This window comes from Conger conger, chromosome 5 (genome assembly GCF_963514075.1).
Source record: "Conger conger chromosome 5, fConCon1.1, whole genome shotgun sequence".
Lineage (NCBI taxonomy): Eukaryota > Metazoa > Chordata > Actinopteri > Anguilliformes > Congridae > Conger > Conger conger.
The window spans coordinates 13,039,135-13,061,026 of record NC_083764.1 but is presented as its reverse complement, the minus strand read 5'-3'; the positions used below and the strand labels follow the sequence as shown (position 1 = coordinate 13,061,026).

The 21,892-nt window shown below is 45.6% G+C and overlaps 1 protein-coding gene across 1 annotated transcript in view; it reads left to right on the top strand.

Moving 5' to 3' along the window:
* The window catches only part of tbc1d32 (TBC1 domain family, member 32), a 47,198-nt gene that overhangs the window by 20,833 nt on the left and 4,473 nt on the right, over positions 1 to 21,892 (top strand). Inside the window, exons 23-32 of the mRNA XM_061242900.1 lie at positions 44 to 132; positions 5,047 to 5,169; positions 7,139 to 7,247; positions 8,955 to 9,048; positions 10,123 to 10,251; positions 11,934 to 12,017; positions 15,848 to 15,917; positions 16,356 to 16,471; positions 17,320 to 17,474; positions 19,029 to 19,169. Coding sequence (XP_061098884.1) covers positions 44 to 132; positions 5,047 to 5,169; positions 7,139 to 7,247; positions 8,955 to 9,048; positions 10,123 to 10,251; positions 11,934 to 12,017; positions 15,848 to 15,917; positions 16,356 to 16,471; positions 17,320 to 17,474; positions 19,029 to 19,169 — 1,110 coding nt within the window. The remainder of the gene's footprint in view (positions 1 to 43; positions 133 to 5,046; positions 5,170 to 7,138; positions 7,248 to 8,954; positions 9,049 to 10,122; positions 10,252 to 11,933; positions 12,018 to 15,847; positions 15,918 to 16,355; positions 16,472 to 17,319; positions 17,475 to 19,028; positions 19,170 to 21,892) is intronic.

Here is a 21,892-nt window from a genome sequence, read left to right as displayed (position 1 = left end):
ACGGACTGATTGGATTTTCCCTTTCTCTTTTATTTCCCCATAGGATTTGATGGACAGGCTGGTTGTCGTCAATTCGGATGCGAAGATCCACTCGCTGTTCAACTATGAGCAGTCCCACACCTTCGGCTTGAGGTGAGATCATTCCTCCATCTTCCCTCTCCTGTTAATATGAGATAGCGGGGGTGCCTGAATGGAGAATATCCAAATGCGTTTCAGGTCCGATTAGTATTCTGCGGGTTGCTCACATTCTTAGCTCTATCCCGGATCGTTATGGAATTCATTGTGCCGGTATGATTCTACTGAAGTGCCTGTCTGGTATAATAAGTCTTGTCTTTGTGTGAAGTACACCTATTTCTTTCTGCAGGTATATATTAGTTCAAGTAGAACCAACTAAAATATGTCCGTAATCATGCATATAGCCTAGTCCCGTCCCCCCCTGCCAATGGTGGAAAAAAATGATATAGCATAATTACATGAATAAGTAAATCTCTACCCTCTAAAATTGCCAGGCAACAAGCCAGAAAAGCAAACGTGTATCTGGTTTTCGTTTTAAGTGAGTGCAATATCGTCTGGCAAGTGCGTTTTCGCAACCAAGCAACATAACCAAGCAGCATGATGTTTAATTCAGGGCGAGATAAACAAGGCCAGTCTGACAAGAAACATCGGGGGAACACCCCCCCCCAGAAACTCTGCAGCGCAAAACAACTTTGTCATTGTTTCCGCTTAAAACAGTGATAAACGACTTGTGTTCGCCCGTCTGCGACGCAAAAGCCTCTCGCTGTGTGCCTTTAGTTCCCGCGGCGACGAACGCAGGCGGGAAGCGTGTGTTCTCGGCCTCCCCCTGTCGGTAATATCATCGCGGTATCGCACGCCGGCACGTACCGGCGATGTCGGAGTCGCCGGGCGGATGAGTGGAACAGCGGGTGCCTCGCGGCCGCCCCAGACGCTCGCGGAACGACTCGTTATCGGGGCTCCTGACCGTCGGCGAGGAGCTCCACCCCGCCGCGAACGCGGCCGCGACTGTGCGTGTGACAACGCGGACGGCTTCGCCGCGAAGCCGCCGCCTCTATCCCCCGCGTACGCCTCACGGCTAAAAGCCCGGGGCCTACCGAGAAGGTAAACATGACAGAGGAGGACAGGGAGAAGAAACACAAAAAAACTATTACGCGTGCGGTTACGACGCTACATCCGCGCGGCAGCTGCTGTGTTTACAGCGGTGTAAAACGCCGCTCTTAAGCGGGATGTTTTGTTTTTCAGAGCTGGGGTATAAATAATGCACAGCGCTCTCTGAAACACTGCTCTCCGCACAGCCGCGGTACACTGTAATCTCTCTGGCACTGGAGTGGGCCTTGTGAAGAGGCTGGTATCGCCTGGCTCTGCACCTCTTCGCTTTCTCACTTGGGGGTTCGCCAGGTGAAAAAAACAGGCTTATAGTTTGACTCTAGTGGAGGGGTTAAGTGTCAGTCTGTGGTGGAGTGTATCTGAGTGTTTGAGTGTCTGTAGTAGTGTATCTGAGGGGTTTAGTGTCACTGTAGTGGGGTGTATCTGAAGGATTTAGTGTCTATAGTGGAGTGTATCAGGGGTTGAATGTCTCTGTAGTAGAGTGTATCTGAGGGGTTGAGTGTCTTTAGTGGAATGTTCCAGAAGGGGTTGAGTGTCACTCTGTAGTGGAGTGTATCTTAGGGGTTGAGTGTCTGTAATGGAGTGTATCTGAGGGGTTGAGTGTCTGTCATGGAGTGTATCTGAGGGGTTGAGTATCTGTTGTGGAGTCTATCTGAGGGGTTGAGTGTCTGTAGTGGAATTGAGTGTCTGTAGTGGAGTCTATCTGAGGTGTTGAGTGTCTGTAGTGGAGTCTATCTGAGGTGTTGAGTATCTGTAGTGGAATGTATCTGAGAGGTTGAGTATCTGTAGTGGAGTTTATCTGAGGTGTTGAGTGTCTGTAGTGGAGTCTATCTGAGGTGTTGAGTGTCTGTAGTGGAGTCTATCTGAGGTGTTGAGTGTCTGTAGTGGAGTGTATCTGAGGTGTTGAGTGTCTGTAGTGGAGTCTATCTGAGGTGTTGAGTGTCTGTAGTGGAGTCTATCTGAGGTGTTGAGTGTCTGTAGTGGAGTCTATCTGAGGTGTTGAGTGTCTGTAGTGGAGTCTATCTGAGGAGTTCAGTGTCTGTTGTGGAATGTATCTGAGAGGTTGAGTGTCTGTAGTGGAGTGTATCTGAGGTGTTGAGTGGGTGGCAGTCTGTAGTGTTTGTGGAGGTTTTGGTGCTTCCTCATGGTGGAGTCAGAAGTCAGAAGGGTAGCTTGTGCAGTGGTCGTCGGTGCACATTCAAGGACGTGGCAAAGAACAGGTTTGGAAAAAGGAGTACATGGCGTTCCTTTCAGACTTGTTGCTGTTATCTGTTGTGCCCCCGGTGCCTGTCTTCGGGGAGAAAAACTGAATTGGGGTAAAAATGAATACGTGCTCTTTTTCAGATCTAAAATGAAACTCTAGACAAACCAGCAGGACCTTAGAAAAGGCATTTTCGAAACATCGTATTTGGTAATGAGAGAGCTCTTAGTGCTCATGGGCAATGCTGCTTTCAGTATGATTTGAGGCTCACTGAGGAGTGCAGCTTTTGGGAAAATGTTAGGGAAAATAATCCTTTAATTTGGTCAAAAGTCCAACCCCATCCACTGTTAATAAAACGCAGCTAACAAAACAAGCGCATATTCTGGCAAAATTTGTGTTTGTCTGTACACGGGCACAGTTGCTACCTATTAAAAAGTACTTCTTTATTACTTGACACGAGAGGAGATGGATTGAAGTGCTCTCTCTCGGCCTGCGTTCTTCCATAGGGACAGTTTGAATCTGAAATGAAAATGAGGCGTGCGTGCTTTCGCCCCAGTTGGAAGGCAGGCCTCGGATGAAAGAGAAGGAGCGGGATCCCTCCGGAGAGCCGAACTCCGTGAAATATGCAAAATGGATCAATTAAAAGCTCTTGTTTTGGAGTGAAATGGTTCCTGTTTACAAATCGGAGGAGGGTAATTTACATGAGGCGCTATTCAGATTTGATTTCGCGAGTCCCGCAGCACTTTTTTCCCCCCACGTCGTTTCCAGACGCAGCTCGAGAGCGCGAACGGCGTCGTGCGGGGTTCGTTTCGCCTTAGCTCCCGCGTTGCTGTGCAAAGACGGTCAAGTGCCTTGATTGGGAGAGTTCAGCGGAATTCTGAGGGATATGGGCTCTCTTTCGTAAGGGGCCACCTCCTTTAGTGCGCATCGCTGTGCTGTGATGAGGGTTTCTCAGGGCTTTGTGGAAAGAGTGAAAGAGTGCCCTCTGCTGGCCAATGGACACATCATTCTTGTCTTGACCTGACGCTTTGACCTGCTAATCTTCTGCTTCGGAGCTCTCTCTCTGAGTTTCTACATTTGTACTGTCAAAGCTTTTCGATTCATTTTTGCTCTCTCACTCCCTCTCTCTCTCCCTCCCTCTCTATTTCTCTCTCACTGTGTCCCTCTCCCTCTATTTCTCTCTCCCTGTCCCATCTGTCTCCTTCTCTCTCTCTCTCCCTCCCTCTCTCTCATGCCCTCTCCCTCATTCCCACTCTCTCTCCTTCTCTCTCTCATTTTAATGGTAAACATAAAAGCCTCCATGTTAATTTGTTCTATAATGCTGTGTTCTCCATTATCTTAAAGCTAGGCACCTCACCGTTTCTTGTCCTTTGCACAAACATTTTACAAACAGGACTCTTCAGTAGATAAAGAAGACACGCTGGGAAATGTACTTTTACTCTGAAGAAACGATTACATGTATTTAACAGTAATTTAGATACTGCATTTGACACACACTTGAGATACCACTGCATCGCTCTAAAGTGCAGTGCTAAACAGGGGCTGCCGGTTTCAGTGACTCAGTCGGCTGTAGGTTCCAATGAACGAGAATCACCACTTGTATAAGGCCCCAGTCAAATGCTCAAAGTCAAATCCATCATTCCCTCGATATTTCCTTGAATCGTTCGCATGAAATATGATCTGCGTACGGCTCTGTGCCTATTATTTTGTTTTGTCAAATCAAATTTGACTGACTGTTATTGGGAACAAAGTGTGTTTCGGGTCGACTATCCGGAACATTCCCTGCTTGTGTTGCCTATCCCGATCACAAAGAGGCCAGCCTGTTCGGTACTGTACCGAGAGACCCAGCCAATCGCCCGACACCTCGGCTGTAAATCCCAAAGCCTGTCGCCGCCATTAGCGCAGGAAAGGAAAGCCCGCGTCACTTAACAGCTTCAAGGAGTATCAAACCTTTTACTGTCGCTTGTCCCTTTTTATGTCACATTTTATGTATTTTTCTGTTTCATTTTTTTTTTTTTTTTCGAACAGGTCCCGGCAGCGCTACGCGCACTCGGGCTTCCGTGATTTATGACTCTCTCTCCGCGGCGGAGTTAATGCACAAACCCAGTTCGGCGAGTCAGTTAGGGCCTCGTTCTCTCTATTTATGCAAAGCAATTTGATTTACTCCTCCGCGGCGCGCCCGGCGATAAGCCAGGAGCGACGGAAGCACATCACGGCTCCCGCAGACAGACACACTTTCCATTACTTATCTGGGGAGAAGGTTCTAGATGAGAACAAAGTGGGCTTAAGCGAGGTATTAAAAATGAAATGTTCGAAAGGACAGGTTGGAGCTATAACTTTTTAAGTGCTCCGGAGTCAAGACAAACAATTTACCTTCGCCGAGAACCCGCCGCGACTTGCCTTTATTTGGTTTTTATAAAATGGCTTCCTGCAGAGTGCTTTTTTTTCCCCATTTTGTTAGTTTTTTTGTTAGTTTTTTCCCTGAAATAGGCTGAAAGTGAATAACGGCATTTCAAGTCGGCCAGTATTAAGGCCTCGTAATTTCGGGTTAGGAGGATCAGGACTGAAGCGCATTGGTACAGTCGAGAATGTACAGGATTACCAGTAGGATTTTCTGCGGTCTCATAGGTGCTGTAGAGTGTGTGCTGGCCTATCTGTCAGTGTCGGTTTTTAACAGCATTAGCTTATTACCCGGTGATGTACGCTCTGTGTCCCCCTTGCAGGCTGTTGAGCGTGACCTGCTGTAACTTGGATTCTCTCCTGCTGCTGGAGTCGCAGTATAAGATCTCTGAAATACTGCTGCAAAGCCAGAGGGAGAATATCACTGACCCTTCAACAGGCCCGGGGTAGGTAAAGCTTTCTCTGTTTAATCCATCAATCAAAATCTGTTCGTATAGCGCGTTTCCCGAACGGAAACATTTTATTTTACAGCCCGTTGTACATAGTACAGTACTTTCTGGGTAAGTACATCGCTACTTCTGTAACTAGGTAAGTACTTTGATTTCAGTGGTAAGTACCATATGTAAGTATTATGTAAGTACCTTTTACAGTCCGTTTCATAGTACTTACCTTTGGAAGCAAAATAGTTACCTAATACGTACCTGGTATTTACCCAGTAAGTACTGTGTAATTAACCGGCAGAGTGTAGTTGCCTCGGCGACCAGAGGAGTCACTCTTGCCTAGCGAGGTGGACAGTATCCTGGCGGCAGAAAACCCCTCCCCCTCTGTGCGGCGTCGCAGCCAATGAAGTGCCACTTCACAAGGCTGCCGGCCAATGGACACTGGCTCACTCATTTGATTCAACACTACAGGGTGCAGTTGTTCCCTCTGTTCCTCTCTGTGGTAGTCAATATTAAAGTTAAAAGAAGGTACAGATAAATTCCAGCAGCCAAAACTGAAACGGTTCTGAAGAGAATAATTGAAATATTAAAGACACGACTGTAGCCGTTTTTGGCAAATATATTTCAGTTTCATTACATATTATTGCAGATTTTAATAGAAAAAATACTTGGATTCTTTCAGTCAATGCCAGGAATGGGCAGACTGCAAAACGTTTTCAGCCCTTTTCAGTTACTGTCTAGTCAATACAGGTTTTTGTGGATCAAACGGCTGTTTGTGAAGCCAAGCCAGACCATCTCTGCTAATTTGTATTTTAAATTAATACAAATGCTCAAATCAGTTATTTGTTCAGTAGTCAAACAATTGGCTAATCACCGGGACAAAACTATGCATAATCTTTGATAATTGATTGATATTCATTGATAATTGACTCCGATTGTAATTATTATCAAGTATTACAATTCCACTATTGCAAAACTCATTATTTATTTGTGAAGCATTTTTGCGAGGCACTTTTTCCAAGTTATTTTCTGTTCATAGACACACTCTGAGAGCACGTTTTGCTTGGGCACTTTTCCAAAGTTTGCCTCCAACTATTTTATTTGGAAATGAATAGCAGCGGGATACTGACACCATAGCATCATGACTGCAGAATAATATTAGTTGGAATGGGACCGCTATGGCCGCAGTAGCCCTGAAACTGCCTGATTTTCGGAACATTTCAGTAAAGGATTTTTCTACTCCCTCCTCTGTGTATGAAAGTGAATTGTGCTGAATTGTCCTTCTGACAGAAGTACAGGAAATGAATGGCACTTTCGGGGGCTTGTCTGTACGAGATAACTGTTGCTGGGGGAAGGAGGGGTACTGAAATAATTTCATTTTTTATGTGTTATTATTATTTTTTTTTACATGCCAGCTACAGTTTTCTCTGCAAAGTACGGTAAAACTTTTTAAAGTGACTATTTGAAGGCCCCATACATACAGCACTACATAGTGCATTCATAAGCATTATTCATAAGTACTTATTGACATAGTACTTAAGCACTTATGGATGCTTAAGTAGTGCTTACAAATGTGCTATGTAGTGCTTATGAAGGAGTTATATAGCTCTTCAAATTAAGTGTTACCAAAAGTACTACTTAGCATCTATTTTCTTAGCCGAGAATGCTTCGACTAGCTAGGGTGCTAATTAATAATCCAGAAGGGTCATTGTTCATTGTAGTTACTATTGCTGTGTTTCCTGTTGGTCTGTTGGATTATGGGGGCAGCCTATAGCCTAAGGTGCTTGACAGAGACCTGAAAGGTTGGTGGTCCAAGCCCCGGTCTAACCATAAGCTCAGTGCAGCTGTTGGGCCCCTGAGCAAGGCCCTTAACTTCATATTGCTCCAGGGGTGATTGCCCCCTGCTTAGTCTCATCAATTATAAGTCTCTTTGGTTAAAAGCATTAGCTAAATAACCGTAAACGTTCCTTTGCAGTGACTTCATCATCGACGGGCTGTCGGTGGAGAGGAACCACGTCCTGGTGCGCGTCAGTACCGTGGGGGGGCCGTCGGAGCGGAGGCTGCCCCCGCGAGGTCTGCAGAAGGTCAGCCGTCCTGCGCCCTCGCACGCCGTCTCCCCGCCTCCAGGCTCGATTACGCAGGCTTCTTAGAGCTCTGCTTAAAAGGCTTTCAGAAGCACTCAGCTGTGTTTAAGGGATTCACCACCGGCAGGGGCCAGGCACAGTAATGCAGGTTCAACTGCACTGCAAAAAGGTCTGACTTAACAAGCGGTTAAGCCTTCCAGTAAGTCTTGAAATCTTGCCTTGTTTTCGCTTGAAGAGTGAAATTTTCTAACCCCACTGGCAAATCTTGAAATGAGCAAAACCGTCTCACCTCATTGGCAATAGTTTTTTCTCATTTATTAAAAAGTAATGGAAATAGGTTTTTATAGTCTAAATATAAGACTAAATTACTTGTTATGACTGACTTATCTTTTGTTCGAGCATTGCCTGCCTCTGCAGCAGTGGGACACAGCAGTCATGAGTGCATTATAAGTGGTAGGGTAGGTTAAGGTTGGCCGAGGTTCCTCAATTGGCCTGTGCCTGAGCTCTTTCTGAAAACAACCATAGTTATGAGCACTGACATATGGTTATTTTCAAATGCCCTCCCGCAGTGTAGTGCTAAACACAGTCAATGGGTCGTAGGTGAGTGTGCCAGAGTGCTTCAGCTACTAGGGTCCTTGCATGGCTATGGTTAGCACCGCAGTTTATTCAAAATTTGCACACTTGCTCAGTCGTAATTATGTAAAATAAAAGCTAAAAAAGATTCAGAGAATTATTTACCTGTCAGTAGTATTGCCATGGTTGCTGAATTCAATTTAGTTTAACTATCGATAGCTAGTTTAACATACCCTCATTATATTACAGTATAGGAGAAAGACTGTTTCTCTATTCTCCTATTCAGCCAAACAGATGCCTGAATGAATAAATCTTTGAAAAGCCAGTGGATGAATTGTGCATTCATAACCAAGGAACTCTATTTACTGCAGGTTTGCTGCTGTAAAGCTATGAAATTGTGTGGACATTTCAATTTAACAGCATGACACGTCTTCTCGCTGAGTTTCCATTGTCAGGATCGATCTCCTCAATGGTAAAAAAGTGGGCTGTTCGGCCTGCAGATTGTTAAGCAAATTGCCTGAACTCCTCCACTTGGCATTTTGCGAGCGCGCGTGGTTCCGCAGATAGGGCCGGCTGCGGCGGAAACAGCTATGACAGCTGCACCCCACGGACCCTGGGTGGCGGGAGACACCCGCCATTTTAAAGGGCACGCTCTCGCGTGAAGACTACTGAGCGCGGGTCACCTCCCGGAAAACACATTTCTCGCTATCGCCGGGGGATACGGCACTTGTGAAGTGACAGTCAAGAAGTCAAAAAGATAAACAGTGGTGTAGAAAAGCCCATTAACGCTTGGAGTAGGCAGCACAGTGTCTCATGGAAACCATAGCAGAGTGCTGGTTCCCCCATACACGGCACATAATGCCAAAGTCTCAGCATAATTGTAGAAAGACTAACGCATTATTACTATAATAATAAATAAAAAGTTTTTATTATTATTATTATTATTATTATTATTATTACAGAAATAATTGGTACTAAGCTGTGTCGGTCGTCAGTTCCATCATATCATATAATTTCCCCTTTTTGGGTTCTGACTCATATCTGTTGTACTGTATGCCCTGTGTAGTTCAGTATGGGGTACTGACCCGTACTATGACCCGTTCACATTGGACACACCATTATTCTCCCTTTCAGGGCGCTGACCCGTATCCTTGGCCGATGTTTTCGTCATACCCGCTGCCCAGGCATTACGTCGTCGATGCCCCCAGGTCATCTCGTGGTAAACAGGGTAAGAACAAATCTGCTCCCCACTTTAGCTAATCATCCGCTGTGACATCATGACAAGGTTGTGCCCCCATTATTTTAGCCCTGCTATCTGTGTTTCATGGTCTTCGTTCAAGGTTGTAGAGACAGTTATAGAGTGCAACTCGAGAGCAGCCTGCCTGCCTTCTTTATCATCATATAACAGTTCATAATGGGTACGTTATAGAAATTTACAACAAGTTTAAGCAGTATTACTTTGTTCTTCACTTCCACAATATTTGTTTTGAAGTGGTAATGCTATTTGAGTACCATAAAGGTAAATAGCACAGTTGCCAAGACTAAAACTTATATTTTTCGTCTCAGTCCAAGTTAAGGACAACACTGCCAGGCATTCGGTTTTAATAGCATCCTTAATCTGAAACCCGACTCATAAATTCGTGTCGTGACTGTTTTACGACCGGCTCTCAATTGAGCGCTGTATTTGGGGCGGTTGAAGTGAGAAGTTGTGGAGTGCTGGCAGAGGTTTGGGAATGAAACTAATTAACAGGCAGGCTGAGGAGAGGTCCTGAAGCCTAACCTGTTTGAGCAGAAAGAACGAGCGGCCCGTTTTGGACGCGCGGGCGACGGTGGAAGCGCCGTTCTGTGATGTCACTCTGAGTCAGCTCCCGCCGTTTCTCCCAGCGATAATGCGCTCGCTGATTTATTCACACGTTTCCCCCGCTCCTCCAAACAGTGAGAAAATACTTCTCATCCCTTGAGCCAAACATAGAAGACAGTCATTAATATGCTGCAGTTAACTCTAATGCACCTTATGCTTTGAAGCCACGTGGAAATTGCCAGAAAGCCTGGAAATGCGACACGTGCTGCCTGTTTCTGAACAGCAAACAGCAACGTGCTGTTTGTAAGGCGCACGCGGGGTCACAGCCGAGCCTAATGAGCTATCATGCCGATGTGTTCCTCCACGTCTCCAACGTAATCCCTGACCTTTGAAACGCTGTTCGAAACACCTTGTGTCTTGCTCGAGGAGCGTTTGAGGCCCCGCGGAAAAGATCTTCTGCAGTGATGAATACGAATGAGTGCGTCTCTCCCCCTCGCCCAGATTCGGAGATGAGCGCCTTTTTGGCTGGCCCCCCGAGGGACGCCGAGAAGGAGGGGGACTGGATGAACAGCTGCAGGAGGCAGTACCGCAGAGCCATGACCAGCAAGGCCAACGTCCTCTCAGGCAGTGGTCTGTCTAAGTATCGTCATCACCATCACCATCACCATCACCATTATCATAACGATAATAACAATAATAACACTTCCTCATCTTTTTGTAATAGTGGCGTTCGACATTGCGCCTGGGTTATTACAGCCTGTTTGTGAAATCTTAGTATGTATGCGACGCGACGGCGAATGCAATTGTCGACAGAAGGCCACTTTGTACAGCCTTCGCCGATGCCAAATTGCAGTTGAATTAAGAGTGTTTGAACTGGATGAGGGGTTTTAGTGCCCGGTTCGCTGTTCCGTTCGCCTGTAGGTTTGAGCTCTCATGCATATCAGGCATTCTATAACGCGTTCGGGCAGCCAGAGTTTTAATGGAGAGGTTGAGTGTGTGGGTACTTCTCAGCAGCCGTAGCCCATCTGGAGTTCTCGGAGCCAGACTCCGGGGTCAGGGCTCGAAACGCTCCAGCTATCCGCTGCTGGTTTCACATATCGGGTGGTGTAGCGACGGTGTCAGTGTAATTAACCGTGGGTTTCTTATTCACGCCGCGGTAGCGGAGGGGTGTTGACATTTCAAAGTCGATTAAATGTTAGACAGATTCATGGCTAATGTACTTTCTGTGTCCGCACAGCTCATGAATGGACAATCAGTTTTTTTGAGCAGTTGAAATAATGGCAATGATAAGCCTCTTTCTCAAGTACCAGGGACTTTTGTATTCATGTGAATGTGTGTCGATGCTACATGAAGTGCCTGCATATCTGCTAGCTAAAGATAAGTGCTGTAAGATGAGTTTGGAGAGAGGTTCCTTACTTCAGTATGTGACGAAGATTGGTTTTTTATGAGATTTGTTTACCCAGTTTCTCTTGGCTGGTATTACACCCCACTGAAAAGTCCAGCTAAAACCAGCTGGGATTATTAGATGGTCTCAACTGGTCATATTCGCTGGTCTGTGGCTGGTCAGAGCTGGTTAAAGCTGGTCAGGTTGGTAGGGTAAACTGGCAGCCAGCCAATTAGTTGGTCAGCTGGTCGACCAGCTAAGACCAGCCAGTGTCTGAAACCATCTTGAAAAAGATGCTTAAACCACCTTGACCGATTTAGGCTAGTTTAATCTGGATTTTTCAGCAGGACAAACTGAAGTCTTCAATGTATTGACAGAATGTTCTAGCACACACCTGAAGCGCATAACCAGAGGAACGTGCAGCAGGAAGTTTGTGTTGAGCGCAGACTGACTCCATTTCACGAAAATCGTATGAACATACCACGAGTTAACAGTCCCTAGTTACCGAACGTCTCAGCAACACAACTTGCAGCGAAACGCGCCCATTCGTGAATGGCGAATTAATGAAAACCTGAGTGACTAGCGTGCGCAGAATGCCTGAATTGGGTTTTTCAGTGTGGCCACATTTCTTCAGTCATCAATAGGAGCGCGCTGAAAATGAAGGCAGCCCGGTGGCATGTTATGATAGGAGAAACGCACGGTGCGTAGCGGTGATGGTTTCTTTTTTTTGCGAATGAATAGGCGAAAAGAATCAGCTGATTACATTCTCATTCCCCCCCCACCTCTAGAGCATGGGTGCAGTTGTGTTATGACAGCCAGGTGTATCACTGGAATATTTATTCATCTGATTTATTTTTTTGCCACAGACACTATATTTGCATAGACACCGGTGTTCGTAAATGGCAGCCCTGCTCTTGTCTCTCCGCAGTGCTGGCTGACTTACTGGAGAAGACCGTCTCGCATCTGGCCGCCACTACAACCGACTGCTTCTTCCCAGCCGCGGAATACAAAGGTCAGTCAGCAGATGCAAAGCTTCATCGCTGCAATATAGTGAAAATGTCTGGTCTTTCTTCAACACGTAATGATGCATATATTTCACATCAGCGCATTTTGAGGAAATATATTGCAATACAAAAGCAGCAGTAAGCAGAGTTGCCGATTTAGGCTTTCAGGCTGTGTCTCACGCCATCACGTTGTGGTTCTTTACATAGAGAGCAATGCGATTTATTTCAGAGAGGAGCCTTTAATCTCATGCCAAGACAGCCCTGAAAGTTTGCAACTCTGCAGTAAGTGCAGTAAGCATTTGCCCATAGTGATAGATTATGATGTGATTGCAATATCTTGGAAATATATTTCATTTCAATATGTTTTCAGTATATTCCATGTCACTATGGGTTGCTGGTGTGTGACATAGTGATAGGCTTGAAATGGGAATGTCAGCCCAATAGGGATGTGTGTCTTTGAGCCTAAAAAAACCTGATTATGAAATCTAGTCCTTGGACAAAATGTTATGCTGTGCGAGCTATATGGGTTTGTGATATAGAAGAAAAAAACTTTCAGGCGTATTCACCTTGAAAATCCAGAATCAGCAGATCTCGTACTGCACAAACAGAATTATTTATAAAAATATACAGTTAGCACAGACTCCATAGGGTTTTAATTTATTGAAGATAGGTCTTTCGGTTCCGGAGAAGGGAAAAAGAAAACATTTCATTGACCATGCATTTTAAATTTTCTGCTTGAAAATATCCCCTTGGTGTGACACGTTTCTATCAAATTAATGTATTCAAAAACATAAGAAAACCTGTCAGATTCTCTTTGGTTGAGACCTACTGCTACCCCTGTGGCAGTTGATGGCAGTTCTCCTGACCAATCATTTCAATGTATTTCAAAGCTTTTTTCCCCTCCATTTCAAATCCTGGTAATAGCTTGTTACACAGCAAGGCTTTTGATGAATATGTTCCATTTCGTCATCTTCCATTTTAAATTCAGGGGCAGCAACAGGCACAGGCATAGAGTTGTCACTGCTTTGATTGATCCCCTTAATGGCAGACCTGTGGTGGGGGATACTTTGGCCTGCCGAACAACCTTATTTCCCTGTTTCTTGTGTCTTGTCAAGCCTGCAGTTGCATTTATGCCAGCTGCTACAGCAGCTTGTGTGACCTGTGTCCAGTATTATACGTGTCTCACATACTTGTGAACACTCGGCCTATCTCATTGGCCTATTTACTAGCTAGCTATGCTAGCCAGAAAATGTACTCAATCATTTTTATTGCTTTGGCTTCATTGTCAGTAACTAGATTTCACTTGTGAAATTGAACTGAAATTCTCTCAAAGACAAATTTAATTCCTGACATGACAACATTCAGGTATTTTCATTCTTGTGGTAAAGAAATAAAATGAAACTCCCCCATCTCCCCAAAAACACACAATAACAGTAATAATTTAGCTGTCAAACTGGCTAAATCCAGCCTACACCGGCTACACTAGCTGCTGAGAGTCCTGTGTTTTTAAGGAAGATGGCATCCAGAAGTCCCATGATGATGTACTGTTCAGTCACAGCCATTTAAAGCTCTACATTAGTGCCCTTTTTCCACTTTTTGAAAGCACTGTGATTTTAGTGTAGCTACTCCGATACTCTATTAATTTAGCCAGTCACTCAGTTAGTCTGTGAGTGGCCCTATCGTTTATGCGCAGTCACGGCAAGACTACTTTTTTTGGAAAACTATCCAAAACAAGTTCAGTTGTTTACTTGTATGGCAAAGCAAGCCTTTTAAGAGAAAAAAAATTGGTACTCTAAAGTACTTAGTTCTATCTCATCTTTCAAGTTGTTCTACTCCCCTTGATGCTCAAAGCTCAGTGATGAAAGAACATTGCTCTTTTTTCATCATCGCAGGCCCCACGATGGCATCAACATATATTTAAGCTTGAAAGCTCCGCAGAGATTATGGGGAGCCAAATTGAGTCAGTCATTAATTCATGTGAATGGGCTTTTTAAACATAAAAGATATCCCATTCTAAGGTCTTCTCGTGTATTATTTAGTCAAACGCACAGCATTTGTATTTTTTTGTTCCTTTGCAATAAAGCGAACATTAGAGAAGTCAGAAAGTGTGACATCGTTGTATAACAACTCACCGCACACATTCGGAAAATGTAATCTGAAGGTCGGAAGTAATAATAGTCAGTGTAACTTCACTGGAACTTCCAGCCTTCCCCTTGTGTAGACATCCAGTGTCCAGTAAGCACATTTGTGCCGGGGTTGTGTTTGAATGACTTTATTAGGCGATTCGCCTGGCCCTTCCTTCCCCTGTAGCTTTCAGACACTGGCCCTGACACCAAAATCAATAACAGGAATGTACTGTATTTGCTCTCTTCAATTCTGTGATTCCCAGACCAAATAACTGCCAGGTGAGGTTTCCAATGCAGAAAGCGAAGTTCGTCACCTGCTCCCTGATACCTGGGAGTGGTCAGAAATGGAGAAATCTGCATCACGGGCAATAGTGGTGTTTCGGAAATTTGCATTATCCCATAGTTTTTTCTGCGAGCAGTCGAGGAACCACAAAGTGCGAGAGAATCCCCCCCAGGTCACACCATTTGCAGGGGGGGACAGCCCCCTTTGGTCAGTCTCCCGGAAATCATTTCTGCAAGGGTGGGATGTCGGCAAAATCACTGCTGTACTGTCCAACAGGGAAGCTCAAATGGAGACGAAATTATGTGGGTAAACAGCAAAGGAAGACTCCCTCTTTCTCCCTCCCCCTCTCTCCCTCTCTCGCTCTCTCTCTCTCTGCATTACCTGCTTTCTATCCGTCTCATCTTTGTGTCTCTCCCCCTCTCTTGCTCTCTCTCTCTCTCTCTCTCTGCATTACCTGCTTTCTATCTCTCATCTTTGTCTCCCTCTCTCTCTGCATTACCTGCTTTCTATCTGTCTCATCTTTGTGTCTCTCCCTCTCTCTCTCTCTCTCTCTCTCTCTCTCTGCGTTACCTGCTTTCTATCTGTCTCATCATCCTGTCTTTCTCTCTCTCTCTCTCTCTGCATTACCTGCTTTCTATCTGTCTCATCTTTGTGTCTCTCCCTCTTTCTCTTTCTCTCTCCCTCTCTCTCCTTTGCTCTCTCTCTGCATTACCTGCTTTCTATCTGTCTCATCATCCTGTCTCTCTCTCTCTCTCTTTCTCTCTCTCTCTGTGTTACGTGCTTTCTATCTGTCTCATCATCCTGTCTCCCTCTCTCTCACTCTAACTCTTCTCTGCTCTGTCTCTAAATGAAGCGTCAGGGGAGAAGCTCGTTTCGCTCTCTCGTGTCATCGCTCCTGATTGACATCCACAAAGAGCTCCAGACCAGACCTGCCATTCTGTGGCACGGAGCCGTTCGTGGGGGTGTAACCCCTTCCCCGCGTCTCGCAGCCAACAAACCTCCCCCCCCCCCCGCAACACTCCTCTTGGGATCATCTGTCAGACTTGCCTAAACGGCCGATTAGAGATGTTCATTCACCTCCATTAAACAGTAATTGCCATCACGCTGGCTTTTCACATGGAAATATGATATCTTCACCACTAACAGGACAGCAGCAGTCATCCAGCACTTATTTCACACACTCTGCAGGGGCGTTTATGTGTTTAAAGCCCACGTTTACAGCGCACTTAAACCAGCGCTTCATTTTTTGCGTTATTGTCGCTGTACGTCAGGTTGGAAAGCAGCGGTTGTTACCGCGCACTGAACATGAAACGGCCCCGTACTTCACTGTACCCGCGGGATTGAAATTGATGGTGATTATCGATGACCGGCCGACACACCGGAAACCCCCCCCCCAGTAATTCCTTCCTGCTTTATTGCCGTTTTATAGCAGCGGATAGCGGCAACCGGACACACAGCCTGTCACCTGTGGAGCAGCTGGGGGTGCAGATGGCCGTCAGGTATCGTATTCGGCTTCCGCCTCTGCCAGCAGAGCGCCGATCCCAGCTCGACGCTTTCTGCGAGACTTTGTAATTAGCCGATAATGAAAATTACAAGCAAATTAATTAAAATTAAGGCCACTCTCACAGAGAGATACACAATCTCACATCTTTTCAGAGGAACTAAACTTTACCATGAACTCAATTAAAGTATTGTCTGCAGGCGGTATGGAAAAGCAGTTATCTTAAAATGCACGCTTGTAAAGTATTAGGTATTAGGCTAATAATAGCTTCTCGTTAAGTCGCTCTGATTAACGCCTGAGCATCGCTGGTTTGTGACCTATTGCGCGTTTTCTTTCTCCACCATACTGTACATCTTTGAAATAAGCCTCAGTACTGGATCAGTGGGATTTTGTCGGGATATGCCAGGATTTGATTCCCGTCTCCGTCTTTCTGCAGGTACGGGAAAGTCTTGCGGCTTCTGAAAGAGGATTCGGAGCAGGATCTCTGCCTCCTAATGAAACACTGCAAACAGTTCCTCTCCCAGCAGCAAGCCAAAATCACATCACAGCTCTGTATCCTTACCACCACCACTATAACAGTTTGACAACCATTACCATTACAAAGGGGCTTAAGTATTGCACTGTCAGAGAATGTTACTCCCGGATAAGTGAGGATAAGTCTGCCGGCATACAGAAAATGCACAGTGTTTCTCGTATTTCCTTGCATTTAAAGTGTTCATTAAGACACCGGATAAACTTGTATACTTACTTCTTTCCCATTTATAAACAGGAAAATTCTGAAATGGCATTTTGATGTCATGTACTGTAAGTCATTTCCGAACCTGAGAGGTCGCTGCATGTCACATGGTATTCACATTCACATGTGATTGGCTACAATTGGCTGCCCAGAGCCTCCAAAGAACTAATATGAATCATCCTGCAGGCATAATATTGTTGCTGCTGTTATTTAAAAAAATCTTTAAATGTCAACTGAATAAAGCAGCCTTAATGTCATAGTATATTGTAGCAGTCCTTTTTTATGTACAATATAACAATTTTGAAAGGATGATTTTTATTGCAGAGAATGTTAGGAAGGAATCATGGATAAAGTCTAGTGGTCGACATCTTAAAATAACAGCATTACTTTGGTGAGGAGGACCTTAAATCATGCTCAAGCTTTTATAATTAACTTAAAATTCATACCCTGATAAGCATTACCCATCCCCTCTAACGTCTGTACCTGTCAATCACGGAGTGTTGTGCTGTTGCTTTGCTAGCCCCCAGCTCCTGACCCCGCCTCCTCATAGACACAGGTCAATGAGACAGGCTGACCTGTGTAGTCACCGGCCGGTAAAGATCCAGACACTCCCCAGTCTCACGCAGACACGCTCTGTAAGAGCTCCTTGACTCCCCTCCTCCAGACATCCTGCAGGGGGTCTTCCCGGGCCACGACTGGTTCGCCTCCACCGTGTTCCTGCTGATGTCAGGAGATGGGGAGAGGGCGCTGGCATTCCTGCTGCGCTTCTCCCGACTCCTGGCCTCTGCCTTCCTGTGGCCACCCCGCCTGCACCGCTCGGTGAGTTTGGCTCGCTCTGTGAGTTGGGTCCCCTTGGTGAGGTAGGCCCCCTCAGTGACTTAGGCCCTCACAGTGAGTTGAGCCCATCAGTGAGTTAGGCCCCCTCAGTGAGTTAGGCCTGTTCAATGAGTTGGGTCCCCTCGGTGAGTTAGGCTCCCTCAGTGAGTTGGGTCCCCTCGGTGAGTTAGGCCCCCTCAGTGAGTTAGGCCAGCTCAATGAGTTGGGTCCCATCGGTGAGTTAGGCCCCCTCAGTGAGTTAGGCCCCCGCAGTGAGTTAGGCCCCCTCAGTGAGTTAGGCTCGCTCAGTGAGTTTGGCCCACTCAGAGGACACCAGTGAATACACAAGCACGTGCGCTCTTCCACAAATACTTTTTGCTTCGTTTTTCACCCTCTCTTTCGGCCTTCCTCTCTTATTTTTGCACTTTACAATCAGGGAGTAATCTGAAATGAGGGCCAAGAAACAAGCAAGGCTTTTGCTCGAGATATTTTTGTGCACTGTTCCGGTAAGTTCCCTGAGATTTATTTAGAACATGCTAATGGCGTTATTCCAGCCCAGAACAAACAGTGTGCTTCTTTTTCCCCTTATCCTAACACTGATTTTCTCCCAAGTACCCCCATTTAACAAACGCCATCATTGAAAAGTTGAAATTGCATTACCATTTACCATTTCTCCATTTTGCCGGACCCGTGTAGCGAGAGACGTTCTTAAAATCTCGTTTCCTTAATGGAATTGTTGAATGTTATGAGATTACAGTGGGTATAGTCGTTATCGGCGTCCTCATAAAACGTGGGAGACTCCGGCCGCTATCCCTCCCGACGATCGCGGGTACCCTGCAGTTAACGGAGTTCCAGACTTTCGGCTGAGGCCGGGAGAAGGGGACCTCGGAAGAGTTTGTGCGGCTGATTACAATTCCGTCTTTCTCAGCGTTCCTTGGCAGCGGCGCATGCAAATCGGGGAGCGTGTGCCCACGGCGCACCTCCGCGGCACCAGGCAGGAGAATTTCACACGCCGGCACAAATCCTCAGCAAATTCGATGCGGCACTGGCTGTCAGCAGCCGGGAGAAGAAGCGTGAATAATTACGAGGGGGGAAGCGCGTTCATTCGCCGCGCGCAACTGTCACGCGGGCTGCGTTGGTCTGTCCCGTCAAAGCAGTTGGCATTTTACATCCACGAGTCGCTCTGTTCTTCCTAATGATTACCTGTGTGTGGTGGCGTGTGACAAAACCGTTCGACGCGGTTGTGTTGCTAACGTTTTGATCCCAGTGACGTTAGCAACAGGTCCTCCTGTGGGCGACATTGGCTCAGGAGGAAAGAGCAGTCGTCTGGCAGTCGGAGGGTTGCCGGTTCGATCTCACCCTGGGTGTGTCGAGGTGTCCCTGAGCAAGACACCTAACCCCCAAATGCTCCTGACGAGCTGGCTGGTGCCTTGCACGGCAGCCAGCCGCTGTTGGTGTGTGAGTGTTTGTGAATGGGTGAATGAGAAGCATCAATTGTACAGGGCTTTGGATAAAGGCGCTTTATGAATGACAACCGTCCTCCTCCTTGCTCCTCAGGCCCACCTCCCCAGGGAGATGGCCCGGTCCGGGATCCACCCCATGTACTCCTGCACGGCCCATTATGTGGAGATGCTGCTGAAGGCTGAGGTGCCGCTCGTCTCCTCCGCCTTCCGGATGTCCGGCTTCACCCCCTCCCAGGTACCAGACCTTCCCCCGGTGACCCCAGTGTAGAACCGTGACTTATGAAAGAAAAAGACTTCCACACTTGCAAATACGTCATACGTCAGCATAGGGTTGATGTTTCAACCATACAAAGTTTCGGCCATACCAAGCCTTCATCATCGTTCTCATGCTGAGGAGCAATTGGCTCTGCACTTTGAGGCAATGCATTGTTGTGCATGCGTCACCTCAGACACATTTTGTGAATATTAGCTTACCCCTGCTCAAATTGTATACTCTGCCTTCTGGGAATGTCAGGAGGAATGTCCAGGTGTTTTTACTTTCTGGACAAAAGCCATTGAGATCACATTTGCACTGATTGATGAGGGTATTTCATTAGATCCTTTGATCACACTACTTAATGATGATTATGAAAAATATCTACCTGAACATCAACGTAAAAAAGCACTATTAACCGCTGCTTTGAGACGAAACTCCTTTGCACCAACTGCCTTCATGAAAATGGTCTTTTGGAGACTTGTGGAGCTTTTTTTAGCCTGGATGAACAAAGTCAGTCACACCAGAGTAGACAAGTGGGAGACTCTGGCTTATGACACATCCCAAATCCTGCTCAGTATGCAACGTAATGTCATTTCTTCCTCCCTAGATTTTAATTCACCACTGAACCTGTCAGATTTGTCTCACACGTACAGAATCATTTTCCAGGTGCTTCCTGCTTTTATGATCTTCTTTTCCTTTGGTGCTGATACTGCAGATGATATCAGATCGGTGGGTGTCTATGAAACCTAGTGAGGATTATGGAGAACATGTACAGTATATGTGAGACAAAAAATAATAAAAAGTTGATATGCAAGTATATTTGCATTGCCTCCCTTGAATAAAGCTCTTATGTTAAATATTATCTTTTAAATATTTATACCCCTGATTTTCTAGACTACCTTGTGGCAATATTTATGGGGAAGGCGTTTCACTTTGATTGTCTGAGTTTCTAGGTAATTCCTGTAACCTCAGCACTTGTAAATGTGCTTTTAATTCCTGAAGGAGCTACGGTCAGGAAACTGCTTGGGCCGTACATTTAAAATAAACATCCTGTCGAAATAAAAAGACCAAACTCCTACTGTGCAGTCTTTCAGAGAATAATTTTCTCCAGTCAGTATATCTATATAAGTACATTGTTTTCTTCTGGAGTTCTATAACTGTTCATAACTGTTTAAACATCAGACGGTGTTCCATAAGGTTGAGTACTTGGCCCAGTTTTATTTCCATTGCTGTTCATATCCCTGGAGAGATTATTGTTGAGGTGCACTTTCCTTTTGATGGGAAAGGATGCTTACATTTATACAAAACAGCATGAATGTTCACATAAGAGTAAGAGAAAAATTTGAACCTTGAATCTTACATGGCTGAATCTGGGTGTCAAAGTTAGCTAAGCATTTGGCATCACATTTCACAGGAGCAAACTTACCTCATATCCATTGGCCCATTTTTTTCTTACTTTTTCAATAAATAATTCCAGTTCTATAAATGGTATCTTGCGTTTACCACCATTTCTTGTATGAACTATTTTGTTTTTGATTTGTTCTAATATATCATCCATATATGGTGTGAAAACGCATGTTGTGATGTGGTGATCGATATGGTATGTGGGCCATATGTCACCGTAATTCAATTTAAAGTTCTTAGACAACCAGAACATGAAGCGAACAAACTTACAAACCAAAAAACTGGGGCGTGAAGAGAAGATGTGTGGAGATGGAGCTTCACCTCCATCAGAACAGGCAGATCTTTCTCTGCACCTGAGCGCCCTGTGGAAATTCCTGTCCTGGCAGATCCACCGACGGCAACGCAAGAAATGTTCTGGGTAAATTGTCTGGCACCGGGCGGAGAGGGAGAGGTGTGATGAAAGCGGCATTGACTGACTCCGAGTCCTCCCCGCTTGAGTGAATCGGATCAGCTGACAGGCTCTTCTGCGTCTGCAAAGTAATTGAAAAGCCCCCCCCCTACCGCCCCTCCCCACCCCCCACTCAAAAAAAGGAACGGAATTTATATTACTCTCCCGTCGTCTGAGATGCTATTATAAGAAAACGCTGTAAGGTCGCCCGGTGTGCTGATGGCAGAAGAAAGATAGCGTATCGGGCCGGCTCCGTTACAAGCCGGAACATGATTGGCGATGGTGTTCATTTGTAGGAGATGAGAGAAGTTTTAATCTGCTATAAATCAGAAACGCAATGACGGTGTGCTTAAGTCCCTTCAGTGGAGGAGCCTGGCGGGTAATTACGGGATTAGCACCGAGCCGGTTTATGAAGACCGTACCCCGGTGGGTAAATGAAAGCACACTGCAGGAAGGCTGCTCTGCATGACACAAAATGGCGCCCCAGTATCCCAGTGTCTTTTTTTTTATCTCAGTTTGCTCTGAAAAATGCACACTGATTAAATGGCATTGCGGAGTGATATTTAATCTTTTATCTTTATTAGCTCCTCAGACTAGTTCTCCCCGGGTCTGTGGAGCGGCTCGGTGTTTTAGCGGTATGGAAGTTTGCTCGCTGTCCCGCTAACGCAACGTGAGCAGAAGTAAGCAATAAGCGTGTAAATCTCTGACCTCACAACGTTTCAGTTTCATTACGATTCCTTAGTAAAGGATTCAATGCATCATGAAATCTCTCATTTCACCTCAATTCAGTTTGAATATTTTGATACAATTCAATCCATCTTATTGCAGAAGTATTTTGAAAAATACACTG